This window comes from Salpingoeca rosetta, assembly GCF_000188695.1.
Source record: "Salpingoeca rosetta unplaced genomic scaffold supercont1.8, whole genome shotgun sequence".
Lineage (NCBI taxonomy): Eukaryota > Choanoflagellata > Craspedida > Salpingoecidae > Salpingoeca > Salpingoeca rosetta.
In genome coordinates, this window is record NW_004754926.1 from 136,494 (window position 1) to 151,493 (window position 15,000).

At 54.9% G+C, this 15,000-nt stretch overlaps 4 protein-coding genes across 4 annotated transcripts in view; 1 reads left to right on the plus strand and 3 right to left on the minus strand.

Annotated features, from left to right (window-relative positions):
• Positions 1 to 1,919, minus strand: part of PTSG_03499 (uncharacterized protein) — a 5,506-nt gene extending 3,587 nt beyond the window's left edge. The window contains exons 1-5 of the mRNA XM_004995175.1: positions 1,332 to 1,919; positions 910 to 973; positions 662 to 745; positions 278 to 385; positions 1 to 98 (exon numbers count right to left, since the gene is read on the minus strand). The exon at positions 1 to 98 is cut by the window's left edge and continues 41 nt beyond it. Of these exons, the coding sequence (XP_004995232.1) occupies positions 1 to 98; positions 278 to 385; positions 662 to 745; positions 910 to 973; positions 1,332 to 1,516 (539 nt within the window). The 5' untranslated portion in view covers positions 1,517 to 1,919. The remainder of the gene's footprint in view (positions 99 to 277; positions 386 to 661; positions 746 to 909; positions 974 to 1,331) is intronic.
• A 176-nt stretch (positions 1,920 to 2,095) lies between these two features.
• Positions 2,096 to 9,658, plus strand: PTSG_03500 (uncharacterized protein). Its single transcript, XM_004995176.1, has 15 exons — positions 2,096 to 2,531; positions 2,773 to 2,957; positions 3,108 to 3,191; positions 3,298 to 3,381; positions 3,681 to 3,764; positions 3,963 to 4,040; positions 4,258 to 4,411; positions 4,605 to 4,703; positions 4,869 to 5,021; positions 5,142 to 5,366; positions 5,669 to 6,189; positions 6,419 to 7,948; positions 8,112 to 8,754; positions 8,874 to 8,939; positions 9,087 to 9,658. The coding sequence occupies exons 1-15, from the start codon at positions 2,136 to 2,138 to the stop codon at positions 9,324 to 9,326; spliced, it is 4,542 nt and encodes a 1,513-aa protein (XP_004995233.1). The 5' UTR covers positions 2,096 to 2,135; the 3' UTR covers positions 9,327 to 9,658.
• On the minus strand, positions 9,603 to 14,041 carry PTSG_03501 (uncharacterized protein). Its single transcript, XM_004995177.1, has 7 exons — positions 12,055 to 14,041; positions 11,491 to 11,679; positions 11,079 to 11,192; positions 10,679 to 10,862; positions 10,387 to 10,505; positions 10,132 to 10,185; positions 9,603 to 9,957 (listed from the first exon to the last, which is right to left on the minus strand). Exons 1-7 carry the CDS (start codon positions 14,005 to 14,007, stop codon positions 9,838 to 9,840), a joined length of 2,733 nt encoding a protein of 910 aa, XP_004995234.1. The 5' UTR covers positions 14,008 to 14,041; the 3' UTR covers positions 9,603 to 9,837.
• A 125-nt stretch (positions 14,042 to 14,166) lies between these two features.
• Positions 14,167 to 15,000, minus strand: part of PTSG_03502 (uncharacterized protein) — a gene marked incomplete at both ends in the record, with an annotated part of 7,354 nt that continues 6,520 nt past the window's right edge. The window contains 2 exons of the mRNA XM_004995178.1: positions 14,167 to 14,331; positions 14,632 to 14,945. Coding sequence (XP_004995235.1) covers positions 14,167 to 14,331; positions 14,632 to 14,945 — 479 coding nt within the window. The remainder of the gene's footprint in view (positions 14,332 to 14,631; positions 14,946 to 15,000) is intronic.

Genomic DNA, 15,000 nt, shown 5'->3' on the forward strand with positions numbered 1-15,000 from the left:
TTTTGGCATGCAGCGTAGTACGACTTTTTCGACTTCTTTGCTGTCTTCATGCGTTTGGCCCACGGCTTTTGCGCTTTCACAAACTGGTCGTGAGCATCCTGAGTGTCATCAACGCAGCAGGGTGCGCATACATGCAGATTGTAGTTTGATGAGAGATGCACTCTAACCTCTCGCACACTGACAGACAGACAGACAGACAGACAGACAGACAGACAGACAGACAGACAGACAGACAGACAGACAGACAGACACATGAAGGCGAGTTCGAGTTGCTGACCTTTGTGACGCGCCAGCCTCGCAGCTGTCGCGTGTATGTTGATTTGCGCCACTTTGTGACCTCCTTTTGCACACTCTCGCGCAGTTGTGTGTCGTTGTTTGCATGGACCTGTCAAGGTACAGCGCCAACGAAGCAAGCGGCAAAGACCAATGCACACCTCTGTGAGCAGCTTGCTTTCATCCATGCATGCATCCTTGCACATCAGTGATTTGAGTTTTGATCTTGTACACAGATACACACATGCACACAAAGATAGATACACACATGCACACTCACAGACACACAGACACACACAGACACAGACATATACATACATGAACACACAGACGCACGCACACACACAGACACAGACATATACATACATGAACACACACGCACGCACACCTCTGACAGCTGGTCTGCTTCTGTGAGGAGAGAGTGCCACGCAGGCTTGAGCGTGCCGTCGCTGTCTTCATGCCCTTTGGTGATCTAGATGAGAGACGTGACAAGTTGACAACATGGGGCAACAGAACAGTGTGTGATGACTTGATTGGATGTGCGAATGCAGGCCGGCAAGGCGCAATGGCATCGAAGGCGTTCACAAGGGAGCAAGAGCACCGGTACGGGTGTGGGTGGTTCACAGCAATGAGCACCTTGTCGTTCCATTTCTTGCTCCAGGAAGCAAGCATCTGTGCATACTTCTTCTCGATGTGTGCCCTTGAGAACAGGTGTGCAATCGCGTGCAAGTGAGCATCACCGTTTGTGGTCACACAGAACAGGCTGGCAGCAGGCACACGCTGCTGTCCAACTACGTATGTACACAATTGCGCACACCGGTGTGTGCACTCTCACAGACAGATAGACAAACACACACACACACACACACACACACACACACACACACAACACACGCCATACTCACACACACACACACACACACAAACACCATACACACACAAACACACACAAACACACACACCATACACACACAAACACACACCATACACACACAAACACACACACCATGCACACATGCACACCAAGCTCCTTTCCAACAAGGTACGTATGCTCGTACCTCTCAAGCACCAGGCGGGAGAAGTCATCAAGAAGGGTTGCGCCGGCATCGAGGCGCTGCACGGCGCGCTTGAACTCGCCAACCTGCCAGAAGTTGGGCACGCTCTCGAGGTTGTTTGCCTCCTGAATCTTCTTGGTGAAGTCGGGGAGGTTTCGGTACTCGACCGAGTTTGGTCCACGAAACATTGTGGCTGCTGCTGCACCTGGGTTCGCCGCTGTTGACAAGCAAGGGATCAGGAAGGAAGCCGAAGGTGCGGGCAAACAAGGTGTTGTGTCTGTGTGCTGACGTGGTGCTCGCGCTGACTGTTGACTGTTGACTGTTGACTGATGCTGGTGTGGCTTGTTGTGTCTTTGTGTTTGTCTGTGAGGTGGAGGTCTCAGTCGATGTATGTGTGCCTGTCGTTCTTGTTCTGATGGCTGCTGCTTCTTCTTCTTCGTGTTTGATGTCTGTGTTGCTGGGGCGGGTGTGTGTGTGTCTCAGTCAGCCAGCCATGCTTGGTTGGTTGGCTGCCGCGCTCGCTCGTTTCCGAATGCGGAATGCGACGCAAAAGCAGCGTTTGAATGCGCCGGGATTCGTCAGGTCGGAATTCTACAGAAAATACAGCAAACTATCTCTTCCGAAAAACACCGAACGCAGGGTCCTTCTTGACAGACTTATGTGCTGTCGTGGCTTGTACGACACGACAGACAAAGAGAGAGTGGCATTGACACATGTCATGTCACAGCAGCACAACAAAAAGACACAACACTTTTCTCTGTGTCACCACCCGATACACACGCCCTGAATCGACGAGCAGCTGCCAAGATGTTCAAGAAGTGGGCAAAGAAAGTGGAGAAGGAGGTTTCAAAGGCAGCAAAGAAAGTGGAGAAGGAGGTGTCAAAGGGAGCAAAGCAAGTGGAGAAAGAGGCGTCGAAGGGAGCAAAGAAAGTGGAGAAAGAGGTGTCGAAGGGAGCAAAGAAAGTGGAGAAAGAGGTGTCAAAGGGAGCAAAGAAAGTGGAGAAGGAGGTGTCAAGGGCAAGCACAGACGTGGTGCAGGAGTTTAAGCGGGTGCAAGCGCGTTGTCAAGGCGAAAAAGCCCCCGAGCTCGAAACAAGACGCCGAAGCGAGGTGACTGGACGTGAGCAGAAGGAAGAACCAAACGACACTCCAGAGCGCGACCGAGACACCTCAACACAGCAGGTATCCTCCACCGAGCCCAAGGTGCGCACCAGACTTCAGGTGGCCGTGTTCTGCTTGCTTGATCCATGATATTCATTGCATGGGCATCCGAACATCAGCAGCTGCGTGCGTGCAATTGCGTCCATGTGCTAGTGTCTTGTGCTTGCATGCTGCAGTACATTTGCGCGCGTACCACAGCCCATGACAACCGGTTTGAAGCAAAGACCTCCCCCCTAACTCATTGCACATTGCTTCTCGCTCTTGTACAAATCTTATCCTGCAGTCACAAGATCCCGATGGTAAGGCTGCCGAAGACCAAGAACAAGGAAGTCAGCAAGCTGGAGCGCCCGAGGAGAAACCACGCGCAAGCAAGGAGGTGGAAGACCTCATTGCGAAGACCGTTCTCAGCGACAATCATAAGGATACAATCAGGGCCCTCGCCAACAACACCTGCCCGCAGGAAGTCAGGTATGTGCTGTGTCACTGTCAAGACGAGTTGATTGAAGCCAAGAACGGTCAACGGAGGCATGGCTGTTGTCTGCACATGGCACGAGAAACAGTCCACTCATCTTCTGCTTGCTTCCTCGCATCAACACTCCCACGCTGCGTGGCCTACAGCTTGAACAGTGCTGAGCTCGACCTCAATGGGGTATATGCGGTTGCAGCAGCTCTCAAGGGAAATACGTGCCTTACGACCTTGAGGTGGGGTGCACGAGTAATGGCTTGGATCCCAAGAACTACACCCACCAGTCCACCCCTCTCCCTCCCTTACACCTGCTCATTTCCCACGTGCCCCCATGCTGCGCAGGTTGCAGAATAACGGCCTAGGTGACGAGGCTGCTATCGCACTGGCAGACCTTGTGCGGCAAAACACTACACTGACCGTGCTCGAGTACGTGTCTTATCTGTATATGTGTATGTATGTGTGTTAAAATGTGTGTATGTGTATGTATGTGTGTGTATGCGTATGTATTTGTGTATGCGTATGTATTTGTGTGTATGCGTATGTATTTGTGTGCATGCGTATGTATGTGTGTGTATGTGTGTGTGTTTATGTGGATGCGTGTTTATGTGGATGCATGCTTGATATCGGGCATCCTTTTGTCTCCTGCTTGTCTTCGGCCAATGGTGTGGTGTTACCGCTGTGTCGCGTGTTCACTCGCTGTCTGGCCACGTGGTGATGTGACGTAGCCTGCGCCACAACGCGATCAGCACAAACGGCGGGACCGCTCTCGGAGCAGCATTCGCCCAAAACACCACGCTTCACGACTTGCGGTACGTACTCGCAGTCTGTGCCACATCCATCTTGTAGGGTGACATTTCGTTGCGCTGAGACACCATCCTCGCCACGGACGTTTGTGTACATGTCACCACAGCCGTTGATTTACGTACATCGAACACCGCTTCAACTCTGAGCTTCTTCACTCATCAGCGAGTGTTCCTCCTTGGTCCAATCTGCCTGTCACCTTGTAGGCTGCAGAACAATACCGCAGCTTGTGCGCGAGCATTTGGTGCTGCCCTCCCACTCGATCGAGCCAGTGGACTGACCTGGTGTGTGCTGTGTGCGATTGTGAATCGCTCCAGAGATGCAGAGTGTGATGTGTCGTTGCACGCGATCGGTGTTCTCTTCGTACCATCTGAATGGTATTGTCTTGCACCGTGCAGTCTTGGTGGCCCTAGCACCTTCGTTGTCAAATTTTCATGCAATGGAAACGCCCATTCGCTGACCCCCATTCGCCATCCTGTCTTTTGTTTTCCACCACTTCAGGGGGGATGATGATGCAGAGGGCAAGGCCGGGTTTGATGCAGGATGCGAGGAGAAGAGACAAGCTACGCTTGACACAGCGTGTAAGAATGGCGACATTGACAGCGTCGCTGCGCTCATCAGCCAAGCAGCAGATATAAACCATCAGAATGAACAGGTGCGCCTCGTGAATACAATCGTGTCAGGTATACTCTGTGTGTGTTTGCGGGTTGTGTATTGCGTGTTTTGATGGCACTTTGTGTGCTTGTGCGTGTTTGCGTACTTGCGTTGTGGGTGTACATGCACTTGTTTTGACTATTTCACTCTTGCGTCACCATGTCATCCTCAACCTCAACACGCTTTATGTGTAGGGCGACACACCACTACACGTTGCCTGTCGGTTCGCACATCCTGACATCATACAGCTGCTGCTGGAGAAAGGCGCTGACAGCACTGTCAAGAACAACAAGGTATGTCGTGGGCTTGTGCACGCCACCTGCGTTTGTCCGTTGTGTCACACCTTGCGATACACCCCTCTCCGTTGACCTGTTGCTGGGACATTCAACCAGAAACCTTCCTTGTACGTTCACACACGCCACACGTACACATTGAACTACACCCTCTTGATATTCAAGGGTGAGACAGCGCACGATGTGGCACAGTCGAGCCACACAGCTGTGCTGAGCATTCAGGGGCTGAATCCCCAAGCACATGCTGCCCAGCAGCAAGCATCAGCTGTGAATGCAACTGAGCTCGAACAGGAGGAGCTTACTGACGCAACTGACCATGTGAGTCGCTCGCTATATCAGCGTTGATGCTTGCATTTTCTCTCCTTTTCTGACGTGAATTTCGCTGGACTCGTTGCCTGTGCCTTGCAGTTCTTCTCACATCAACACTTTCTACAACAGCGCGAAAGCGTAATGGCGGCAATGCACCAGATTGCACAGCATTCAGACACACAGACGGCAGGGCGTGCCAAGCTGATGCTGGTTGGAGAGGGGCGTGCGGGCAAGACCAGCACCCTGCACTCCCTCATGGGCGATGACTTCAACAAGGGCGAGCACTCTACTTTTGGCGCCGACAGCATGGATCTGTCTGTCATCGTCGAGTCCATGGACGTCTGCAACTGGCAGGTGTGATTGTGTGCGTGTGTGATTGTGTGCGTGTGATTGTGTGCGCGCGTGTGTGATTGTGCGTGTGTGTGCGTGTGTGATTGTGCGTGTGTGTGCGTGTGCGTGCGTGCGTGCGTGCGTGTGTGTGTGTGTGTGTGTGTGTGTGTGTGTGTGTGCGTGTGTGTGTGTGTGTGTGTGTGTGTGTGTGTGTGTGTGTGTGTGTGTGTGTGAAGGGATCGCGGCTTTTTCGCTTGCTTGCAGGCGCACATTCTTGTCCATGTCCCCTCACATTAATGCTTGCACTCTTCCACACATCACAACAGCACCTCGCAAGCGGCCTGAGCGAGTACATGCGCACGCTTCTGGGCACGGCGCTGGCACAGACTTCTGGGATGGACGCAGCAATGAAGGAGGCGATGATCGCGGCCCTGAAGGAGCACCAACAGCGGGTCAAGCAGCAGCAGTTGGGGAACGATGGAGAAGGTGACGGTGACAACTCTGAGGAGGATGTAGACGGCGATGAGAACACACAGCATGGCACACCATCATCCGTGCCAAAGAAGACGTCCCCAACCCCCGATCATGTGCAAGGCGATGATCACCACTCCTCGTCTTCGCCAGCCGCTAAGCCGTCACAGTCTCAATATCAACAGCACAACGCATCAGCTGAGGCAGCAGATACTGGTCTTCTCCCCAAGGTGTCGACTGAGGAGATTGAGAAGGCGATCAAGAACTTCAATTTGAACACGACCACGGGCGAGGGCAGCGCACGGGTCACGTTCAAGGTGTTTGACCTGGGCGGACAATCCACCTTCTACATCTTCCACCCTTTCTTCCTCACCGAGTGAGTCGTTCGTTGTGTGTGCGTGCGTGTTCTGTGTGTGTGTGTGTGTGTGTGTGTGTGTGTGTGTGTGTGTGTGTGTGAGTGTGTGAGCGTGTGTGTGAGCGTGTGTGTGAGCGTGTGTGTGTGCGTTTCTGTGTGCGTCCTGTCCACCGCTCCCGTCCACCACGACACTTTTCCCGGACCCCACACCATCCTCATCTTTGTTCCATCCCCAATTTCCCCTCCACAGGTACGCGGTGTACCTGCTGGTGTTCTCCATGGAGGACCTGTTGCACCAAGACGAGAGCAAGCGAGCGGAGACGTGGGAGTTTCTGGAGCACTGGCTCTCCTCCCTCCACCTCCACGCCAAGGGCGCACCCGTCCTCATCGTCGGCACACATGCCGACAAGATCGATGAGCGCAAGCAGCACGAGGGCATCTCATGTGGCATCTACAACCGCCTGTGCCACAACGCAGCTTTTCCTTCCGTCCTCTACAATGGCAAGAATGGCCTCTGGTTCTGGCCCGTTGACAACACCAAGTCCAAACACGATCCCATGATCAAGGACCTGCGCCAGACCATCTCCTCCACAGCAGTGGCGCAGGAGTACGTGAACCAGCAGGTGGCTGTGCCCTACCTCCACCTCTATGACCGGCTCAATGCCATCGCCCTGGACGAAAAGCGCCCACTGCTCACGTTTGATGAAGTGGTGGAGATTGCGCGCGCGTGCGGGCTGCGCACACGTGACGAGACGCGTGCGTGTCTTAAATTCTTCCACCTGTACTCCATGGTGCTCTACTACGACAACGTGCCAGGCATGGACCAGTTTGTGATCCTGAGCCCGCAGTGGGCGGTGGACACGATGACGCGCGTCATCCGCAACTTTGGCCTGCACTACAACTCGCACGACCAAGAGGCGATGAGACTTGAGCCTGACCTGTGGCAAGATTTGATCCATCGTGCGATATTGCACCGTCGCCTCCTGGACGTGTTGTGGAGGGACATTCGAGATGACGTGATTGAACCGTTTCTTCACCTGATGATGGAGTACGGGCTGTGTGTGGAGTACTCGCCACCCGTGATGATGCAGTCCGGCCACCACCAACAGCACCAGCACCAGCAACAGCAGCAGCAATACCTTGTCCCAGCAATCCTACCGATGACGCTGGAGGATGAACAGGCGTCGTCATCAGTCACGCTGAGCACGGCAGCAGCACAGCAAGCCAACCCGTATGTTGGATATGAGGAGAAGACAGCGTACATCGTCTTCAGCCTGAGGGAGTTCAAGAGGGGTGTAAGCGCCAAGATTGCAGACACGCAGCAAGCCTCCTTCCTGCCAGAGGGCCTGTTCCCAATGGTGTTGGCACGCATGATGGCGCACATGCAGCACGGCGCAACCGAGCCGCCCATGCTGAGCCGCACGCATGCCATCATCTTTGTGGATATTGCAGAGATTCGCCTGCAGCTCGTGCCCGCTGTCGGCGGTATCAAAATCCAGATCACAAGCCCACGCCCTCGCACGCTGCTGCAAATACTGTTTGACACCATCACAGTCGCTGTCAAGCAGCGCTTCGGCGAAATCAGAGCCAGCCTCCTGCTTCCCTTTGACAAGAGCAGACTGCTCTTCCATGAGGAGGTGCACCGCCACCACAGAAACAAGCGTTTCCTTCGCGTCGCCCAAGCGCAGCCGTTGTCACCTGATGACTTGGTCACCCGTTTTGGTCCTCTGCTGCCGGTCCTTGGCCAGCAAGATGAATATGATGTCTTCATCAGCTACAGGTGTGTGTGTGTGTGTGCGTGCGTCGCGTGTGCATGTGTGTGCATGTGTGACAACTGCGTATGACCTCTTTGCCCTTGTTCATCCTCCACGTGATACACACACACACTCTCTCCCACTCATGCACACACTCGCACACTTCTATCACCTCCACAACCACCACAGGCAACGTGGCAACGCTGGCCTGGTGATGACCCTTCACCCAAAATTGGAGCGCCATGGCTTGGTGGGCTTTGTGGACGCCAACAACCTGGAAACTGGCCTCAACTTCAAGCACGCGTGCCTGACAGCTCTCCAACACAGCGTGGTCGCCTGCCCCATTGTATCTGTCGCTGCCATCCATCAGATGCGCTCGCTCGGCCACAATGACACGTGCGACAACGTGCTGCTGGAGTGGATGGCGATGTTGGAGCTGCAGCAGCTCGTACACCAGCATTCAGACAAGATCCGCCTTCGCCGCATCGTCCCTCTCTTCATCAGCAGTGGCTGGCACGGCCCCAACTATCACGCCATGAGCACGGCAGAAGCGAGCGAGTACGACTCGTTTGACCGCCTGAAGCGGCTGGTGATGGCACTGCCGGATGTTGTGAGCAAGGAGACGGCAGCAGCGCTGGACCAGTACTTCGCGCAGGTGCTGCACCTACCGCCACCCCAGCAGCACAAGAGCGTGCGCCAAGTGGTGCTATCCCTGTTTGACATTGACGCCGTCATTGTATTTGGGGATGCCTCAGATGCGGACCGTGCAACACAGCTGCGACACATGGCAGAGCGAGTGCGCCGAGTTGTCGTCACTGTAAAGTCAAAGCTGGTAAGAGAGTGCGCCATTGTCCCTGAAGACCCGTGTGTGCGCAGCTGCCGAATGCATACGACCCTCATACATCTCTCGTTGTTTTGACTTGTTTTGCGGCTTTCTCGTTGTTTGTGCAGTCAGCCTCCACATCATCATCCGCTTCAACTCCGGCAACGTCTACTTCAACGTTCATGGAGCAACAGGTTAGAGTGGGCGTGTGTTTGTGGTTTGAATATGCCTGCAGACAGCGAAGGTGGAGAACAAGTGGCATGGCACGCATGCCTGTTTGTTAGCATTTGTCACTTTCATCACTTTTTGTTTACACCATTTCCAACAACCTGCGTTTCCAGGCGTTTGCCGATGCCACTGATGCACTTGCCGCGAATGTGCAAGAATGGCTGCAATCCATTTCGTTGTTGACCGCTGTCGGCCCTGCTCTCGTCGCATTTGGCGTCTGCACCTTCAATGATCTTGATGAGGCTCTGGCACCCGATGTCGAAGACGACTTCAGGGCTGAACTGCGGTTGGCTGGCGTGAAGCCATTGCACATCACCCGCCTTATCAAAGAATCCCGTGCACGCGAGCATTGAGCAACTCCCGGAGTGGTCGACGTATTGTCATTGCTGCAGAACATGTGTGAACATTGTGCCTCGTTGGTTGATGCTTGGGCGCCTTGTCATTCGTTAAGAAGAGTTGTATGAAGTTCGTGCCTCAGACTGCGCAAGGGCGGTGAATTCAAGTCACCAATCGCCGGCCATGTGTCAGTTGTTTTCATGCTCAGCTCTTCAATTGCTGTCCATACTTGCCAGGTCCAATCAAATCTCTCTCCCCTTCTCTCACCCCTCTCAATCATCTTCCAACAATTGGTTTGTTTATGTTCTGAAGCAGCTTTCTAAATACACGTCATAAATGCATGGGTGGCGTTGATGTTTGACTGGAGGGCTGCGTATGTGAGGCTGCTGCTGTTGTTGTTGTTGTCGACGTGGTTGAAGGGGGTGGAATAAGGATTCGACTTGAGGTGTCCCGAGCTACAGTTCAAGGTTACATTGAAATCACACAGCAGCTTCGCATCACGTTGCAGTCGTGTCACGTTGTTACATATCACTCACTCGACGTCCTTTCCTTCATTGTCTCCTGGAGTATCACTCGCCGTTGCGTCGGGCTGAGCGCGGATGTCCAAAACATCAACAGCTGCTGGTCCTGTGGCGGGAGCCCAAGCACCTAGCATGGGTGGTGGTGATGGTGGTGGTGTGGAAGCAGGGGGGGGGGGGCGCACGTGACATTGGGGGGGGGGGGGATGCATGTCAGCGATGTGCATGGGCATGTCGAGATGGGGCGGCAGGCGGACACAAACAAACACTCACTCGCACATTCACCACAGACACACAGACTCACCTGTAGCGCTCGGTACGGAGGTACCTTTTTTCCTCGGGTCAATGCAAAGTACATCTGCGTGCCGTTGACAAGCCATCGCTGACGTGAGCAGCATGTGATCATCGACACACACACACACACATACACAAGTACACGTACACACACACACACACACACACACACACACACACACACACACACACACACAAGTACACGCACGCACACACACACACACACACACAAGTACACGGCAATCACGCTAGCATGCACTCGAACCTTGGCGATGCGGGTGTACTTTTCCCTCAGGGCGCGAAGCAGTTCCACGGAGAGCTCGGGGTCGTGTGGGCGTTCAGACGCTTCGAGTACGGCTGTCACAAACGTGTTCACGTGTCCATCTGTACAGCAGAGAATGCAGTGTGGGAAGTATAAGCGGGAATCGCAGCCCGCAGAACGCAACAGCGAGCTGTCTGCACACGCACACACATACATACACATGCACACACAGACAAGCGCAAACACACAAATACACGCACATGCACACGCACAAAACACCAGCACATGCACCAACCTGGTCCAGGCGAGCCTTCCACGTCAACGCGCTTGATGGGCGCATAAAATGGCCAATCCTCATCAACATCAGCATCAGCACCATCAGCACCATCAGTCATGGCTTCCACAGCTGTGTGTATGCGCAGTAAGACAGCACCTTTGCTCGCCAAATCATCGGGCAGCGAACCAGCACCGCTCATCCCCTGCGTTTGGTTTGCCGTGGAAGAGTCAGTGCAGCGTGGCACAACTTGCCCAAGCTTCAACCGATGCGCATCACACGCCAAAACAAACAACCACGCATTCACACTCCTCTCACCACTTTCACGCGCACAGGCGCACAGCACGTCAGTCAACCAGCTTGTCTCACCCTCCCCCACCATCACACACACATACACACACACACATACACACACACGCACCAGGATGTTGCATGCGTATGTTGGCACGTATTCGCGCTGGTTCACGTTGAGCGAAACACAGCGGTCTGGAAGTGTGCAGGCAAGTAATTGCGCGATTGCAGTCGACACGGATGGCTGGCAGCAGCACATGAGCATGAAGCATCACAGCGTGAGCAGGGCTGCACGACCCAACAGCAACATATCATCCCACTGTATGTGTGTGTCTGTGTGTCTGTGTCTGTGTGGAAGGGGGACGAAATGGTGGATTCGTGGTGGGGCAAGGACTGCTGTTGCGGTGCACAGACAGACAGACAGACAGACAGACAGACAGACAGACAGACAGACAGACAGACAGACAGACACACACACACACAGACGTACACACACACGCGCGTTCACACACACATACATACACACACATACATACGCGTACCTGGGATGCGAGGACGATGCACTGGTTGCCAATGGAGATGTGATGGAGGGCAAGACGCATGCTGTCTGTGCCGAGCACATTGCACAAGTCCGACAGGGAAGCAGCAGGCATGTCATCGAAGCTGGTGGGGGCGGAGCCAACGAGAGACCCGCCCTCCAGTGGCCGCTCAACCAGGCGAGCATGGAATCCCTTTGTGTTTCGAACCCGCAGCATGACACAGACGCAGTGTAGTGAGAATGAAAAGCAGGGGCGAAGAGGAGGGGTAAGTAGACAAGGAAGCAAACAGCCACAAAAAAAAATTACACAGGCAGAACCGAGCACACAGCCCACCAACAAAGCAGTCCAAAACAAACGCACCAAACAACAACAACAACAACAACAACAACAACAACAACAACAACAACAACAACAACAACAACAGCAGCAGCAGCAACAACAACAACAACAACAACAACAACAACAACAACAACAACAACAGCAGCAGCAGCAACACACACACACACACACACACACACACACACACACACACACACACACACACACACACGCTTTCCCCCAACACACCTTAAGGACCCAAGTGAGGTAGGCGTGGATGTCAGAGTAGAGCAGTGGCGACTCAAGCAGCTGGATCAGCGAGAGGAAATCAGATGTGTCACGCAGGCTCTTGAAGCGGTCAAACGGAAGATTGCGCCGACACGACGTCAGCGCGCCCGCAACCAGGTGGGAGGAGTGTGGCAGGTTGACGGACGCAGCCTCCGCTCGCCGCACAATGTCGCGCACGAGCACAGAGACGTGTTGCCTCAAGAATGACCACGATGACGCAAGATACAGCTTGTCTGCAACCAAAACCAGGATCCCATACCGGCGATGGCCGCCCCGTGCAGAAACATCCTTCACCTCAAACACGTGGCTGAACGTGAAGCCTTGTTGGCTGTCACCGAAGAGAACAGGCCCGCCTTTTGTCACCTCGCTGCTGAACGCTCGCAGGCACGCGCGTCGCAATGGGTCATACACCTCCGACCGCAGTGGGCGGTGCTCGGACAGATACAGCGTGCTGTTCTCCTCATCAAACGATACAAACCCAGGCTCCTCACACGGCCACCCACATGCCGGGCAGTCGACGTGGCCCGCGTACAAGGTACTCACCCCAAACGCGCCCCCGTTGATGCTGGTGTTGCTGCGGGTGGCGTGTTCCCCAGCGTCGGCGTCGTAGTTGTTCTTGTCGTCGCTGTTGGCGTTGCGGGTGTTGCGGTGGTTACTGTCGTTGCTGCTGTAGTTGTAGCTGCCGTTGTGGTGGTTAGTGGTGTTTCCATCACCACTGGTGTTGTTCGTGGACGGCCCGTCACGACTGGTGGTGCCACGGCGGCTGCGCCCGTTTCTCTGCTCCTCTCCGCAGCTCGCTGTCGGCGTGCTCGCAATGGAGGACCGTCGACAGTGACCGGGGCGGTGGTGCGCCTGTGCGCTGGAAGGGCGACTGGACGGTGCACTGCCGTACCGTGGACTGGCAGCCTCGCGTGTTGACGCGCTTGTCTGCCGGCTCAACAGCGCAACACTGTCGTATTGGTGGGCGCGCCCATCTTGACCACCGCCGCCAGCCTCGGTGGCGCCCCTGGGGTTGCCGTGGTCCCCACGTTTTGCACTGCTCCCGTCCACGATGCCGTTGAGATGTGTGTCGCTGCCGAGGTCCAAGTCAAACGTCAGGCGCGGCACGGGCGGCGGCGAAGTCGATGCTGATGACGGCAGCGCGCCGGTCCGCTGGTGTCGACGACGTCGCGTGCGATGTGCAGGACGTATGCGGCCGCGCACAGGCGGCCCGTCGTCGAGACCGACGAGGGTTGGTCGAAGGGGCGTACAGGGCTCTGTCAGCTCTGTCAGCTCTGCATTTGATGCGGCCGGGGATCCACGGGAGCCCGATCGCCTGCCCGGCGACCGATGTGCAAACGAGGGTGACATGGACTGCAGCTTCGACTGCAGTGCAGTGGAATTGCTTGGGCCTCTTCGATTGGCCCTTGTTCCGCAGCCTGCGCGTCTCCGTTGCTGTGGAGATGTCGGGGCAGAGTAAAACGGTCGTGTACGTGCGGGCAGCTCAGTCAACGGCCTTCCAGTGAGCGACTGCCCTGCATCCGCGCTCCAGTCACCATCGCCATCATCATTAACAACATTGACACCACCGACATAAGCGTCAGCATCATCGTCGTTATCTTCCACATTGTTGATGCTGGTAACACTGAACGAAGCACCGCGGTTTCGAGCAAACATGGCCTCCGCCAGCGTCATGCTGCCACTGGAGCTCGTGCGCCCGCGCATGCACTGCTCCGCTGCGTCCCCATTCATGCCATGCTGGTGGTGTTGTGCTTGCTGCCTCTGTTGCCGCCGTTTCTGCTGTCTTTGTTCAACCAGGTGCTGCTGCACAAAATCAGCCGGGTCCGTGCTTGCCAGATGGTGTGTTGTTGTTGTCAGTAGAATCTGCGGGCCGTGCAGTTCACAAAAGTGACACAACGCGGCGATGCTGTTCATGGCGGTGGGTGGGTGCTTGTGGATGTGCCTCAAGTTCCGCCAAAATGGACTGCTCCCGACACCACAAACAGTTTATTCTTCGAAAATCGGTGATGTTTTTATACAATTTTCTACAATCACAGTCGCCACTTGGTGGCCTTTCACCATGTTCCAAACTGATCAGAACGGCGCAGCGTCATCATCATCGCCATCATCGTCGACGTCGTCGTTGTCATCATAGCGGTCGCGCTCGTGCTTGTGTTTCTTCTTCTTTTTCTTCTTTTTCTTCTTCTTCTTCTGTCCGCCATCAAAGTCAGCGCCACCCAGGCTACCGTCACCCGTCCCCTGTCAACAGTGCACAAAGCCACACACACACGCACGTACGCACGTCAGTGACCACCACAAAACGTCGCGTGGGGGCGGGGGGGGGAACGGCTCTCATACAAGAGCGCGTGTGTGCCGAGGGCTGTCACAGTGTCACACACAGTGTTACAGACACAGACACACAGACACACAGCGACACAGTGTCACACACAGTGTTACAGACACAGACACACAGTGTTACAGACACAGACACACAGATAGACACACACAGACACACACGCACACACACACAGACACACAGATCGACAGACACACCTCTACCTTGAACGCTGAGAAGGTGATTCTGATCTTGGGCGTGCGCGGTGTCTCCTCCTCTTTCGTGGACACATGTGCAGGGATTGACATGGACAGCGGTGGTGGCCGTGCCTTTGTTGCCAAAGGTGTTGAGGAGGCTCTTGTCGGTGTGCTGGATGCTTGCTGCGACGTTTTGCCACTTGTCATCGTCATTGTCGATGATTTCACTACTGCACCAGTCGAACCCGTGTCCTTTGCTGCTGCTGTCGTTGCCGCTGATGAGGATGATGATGATGGTGAGGATGGTGATGCAACCTTCGGGGCCGGAGGAGTGGACCGCGCTGCCGATGGTGTTGGCGATGGTCCGCCCTGCTGTGACACATCAGCATGCGCTGG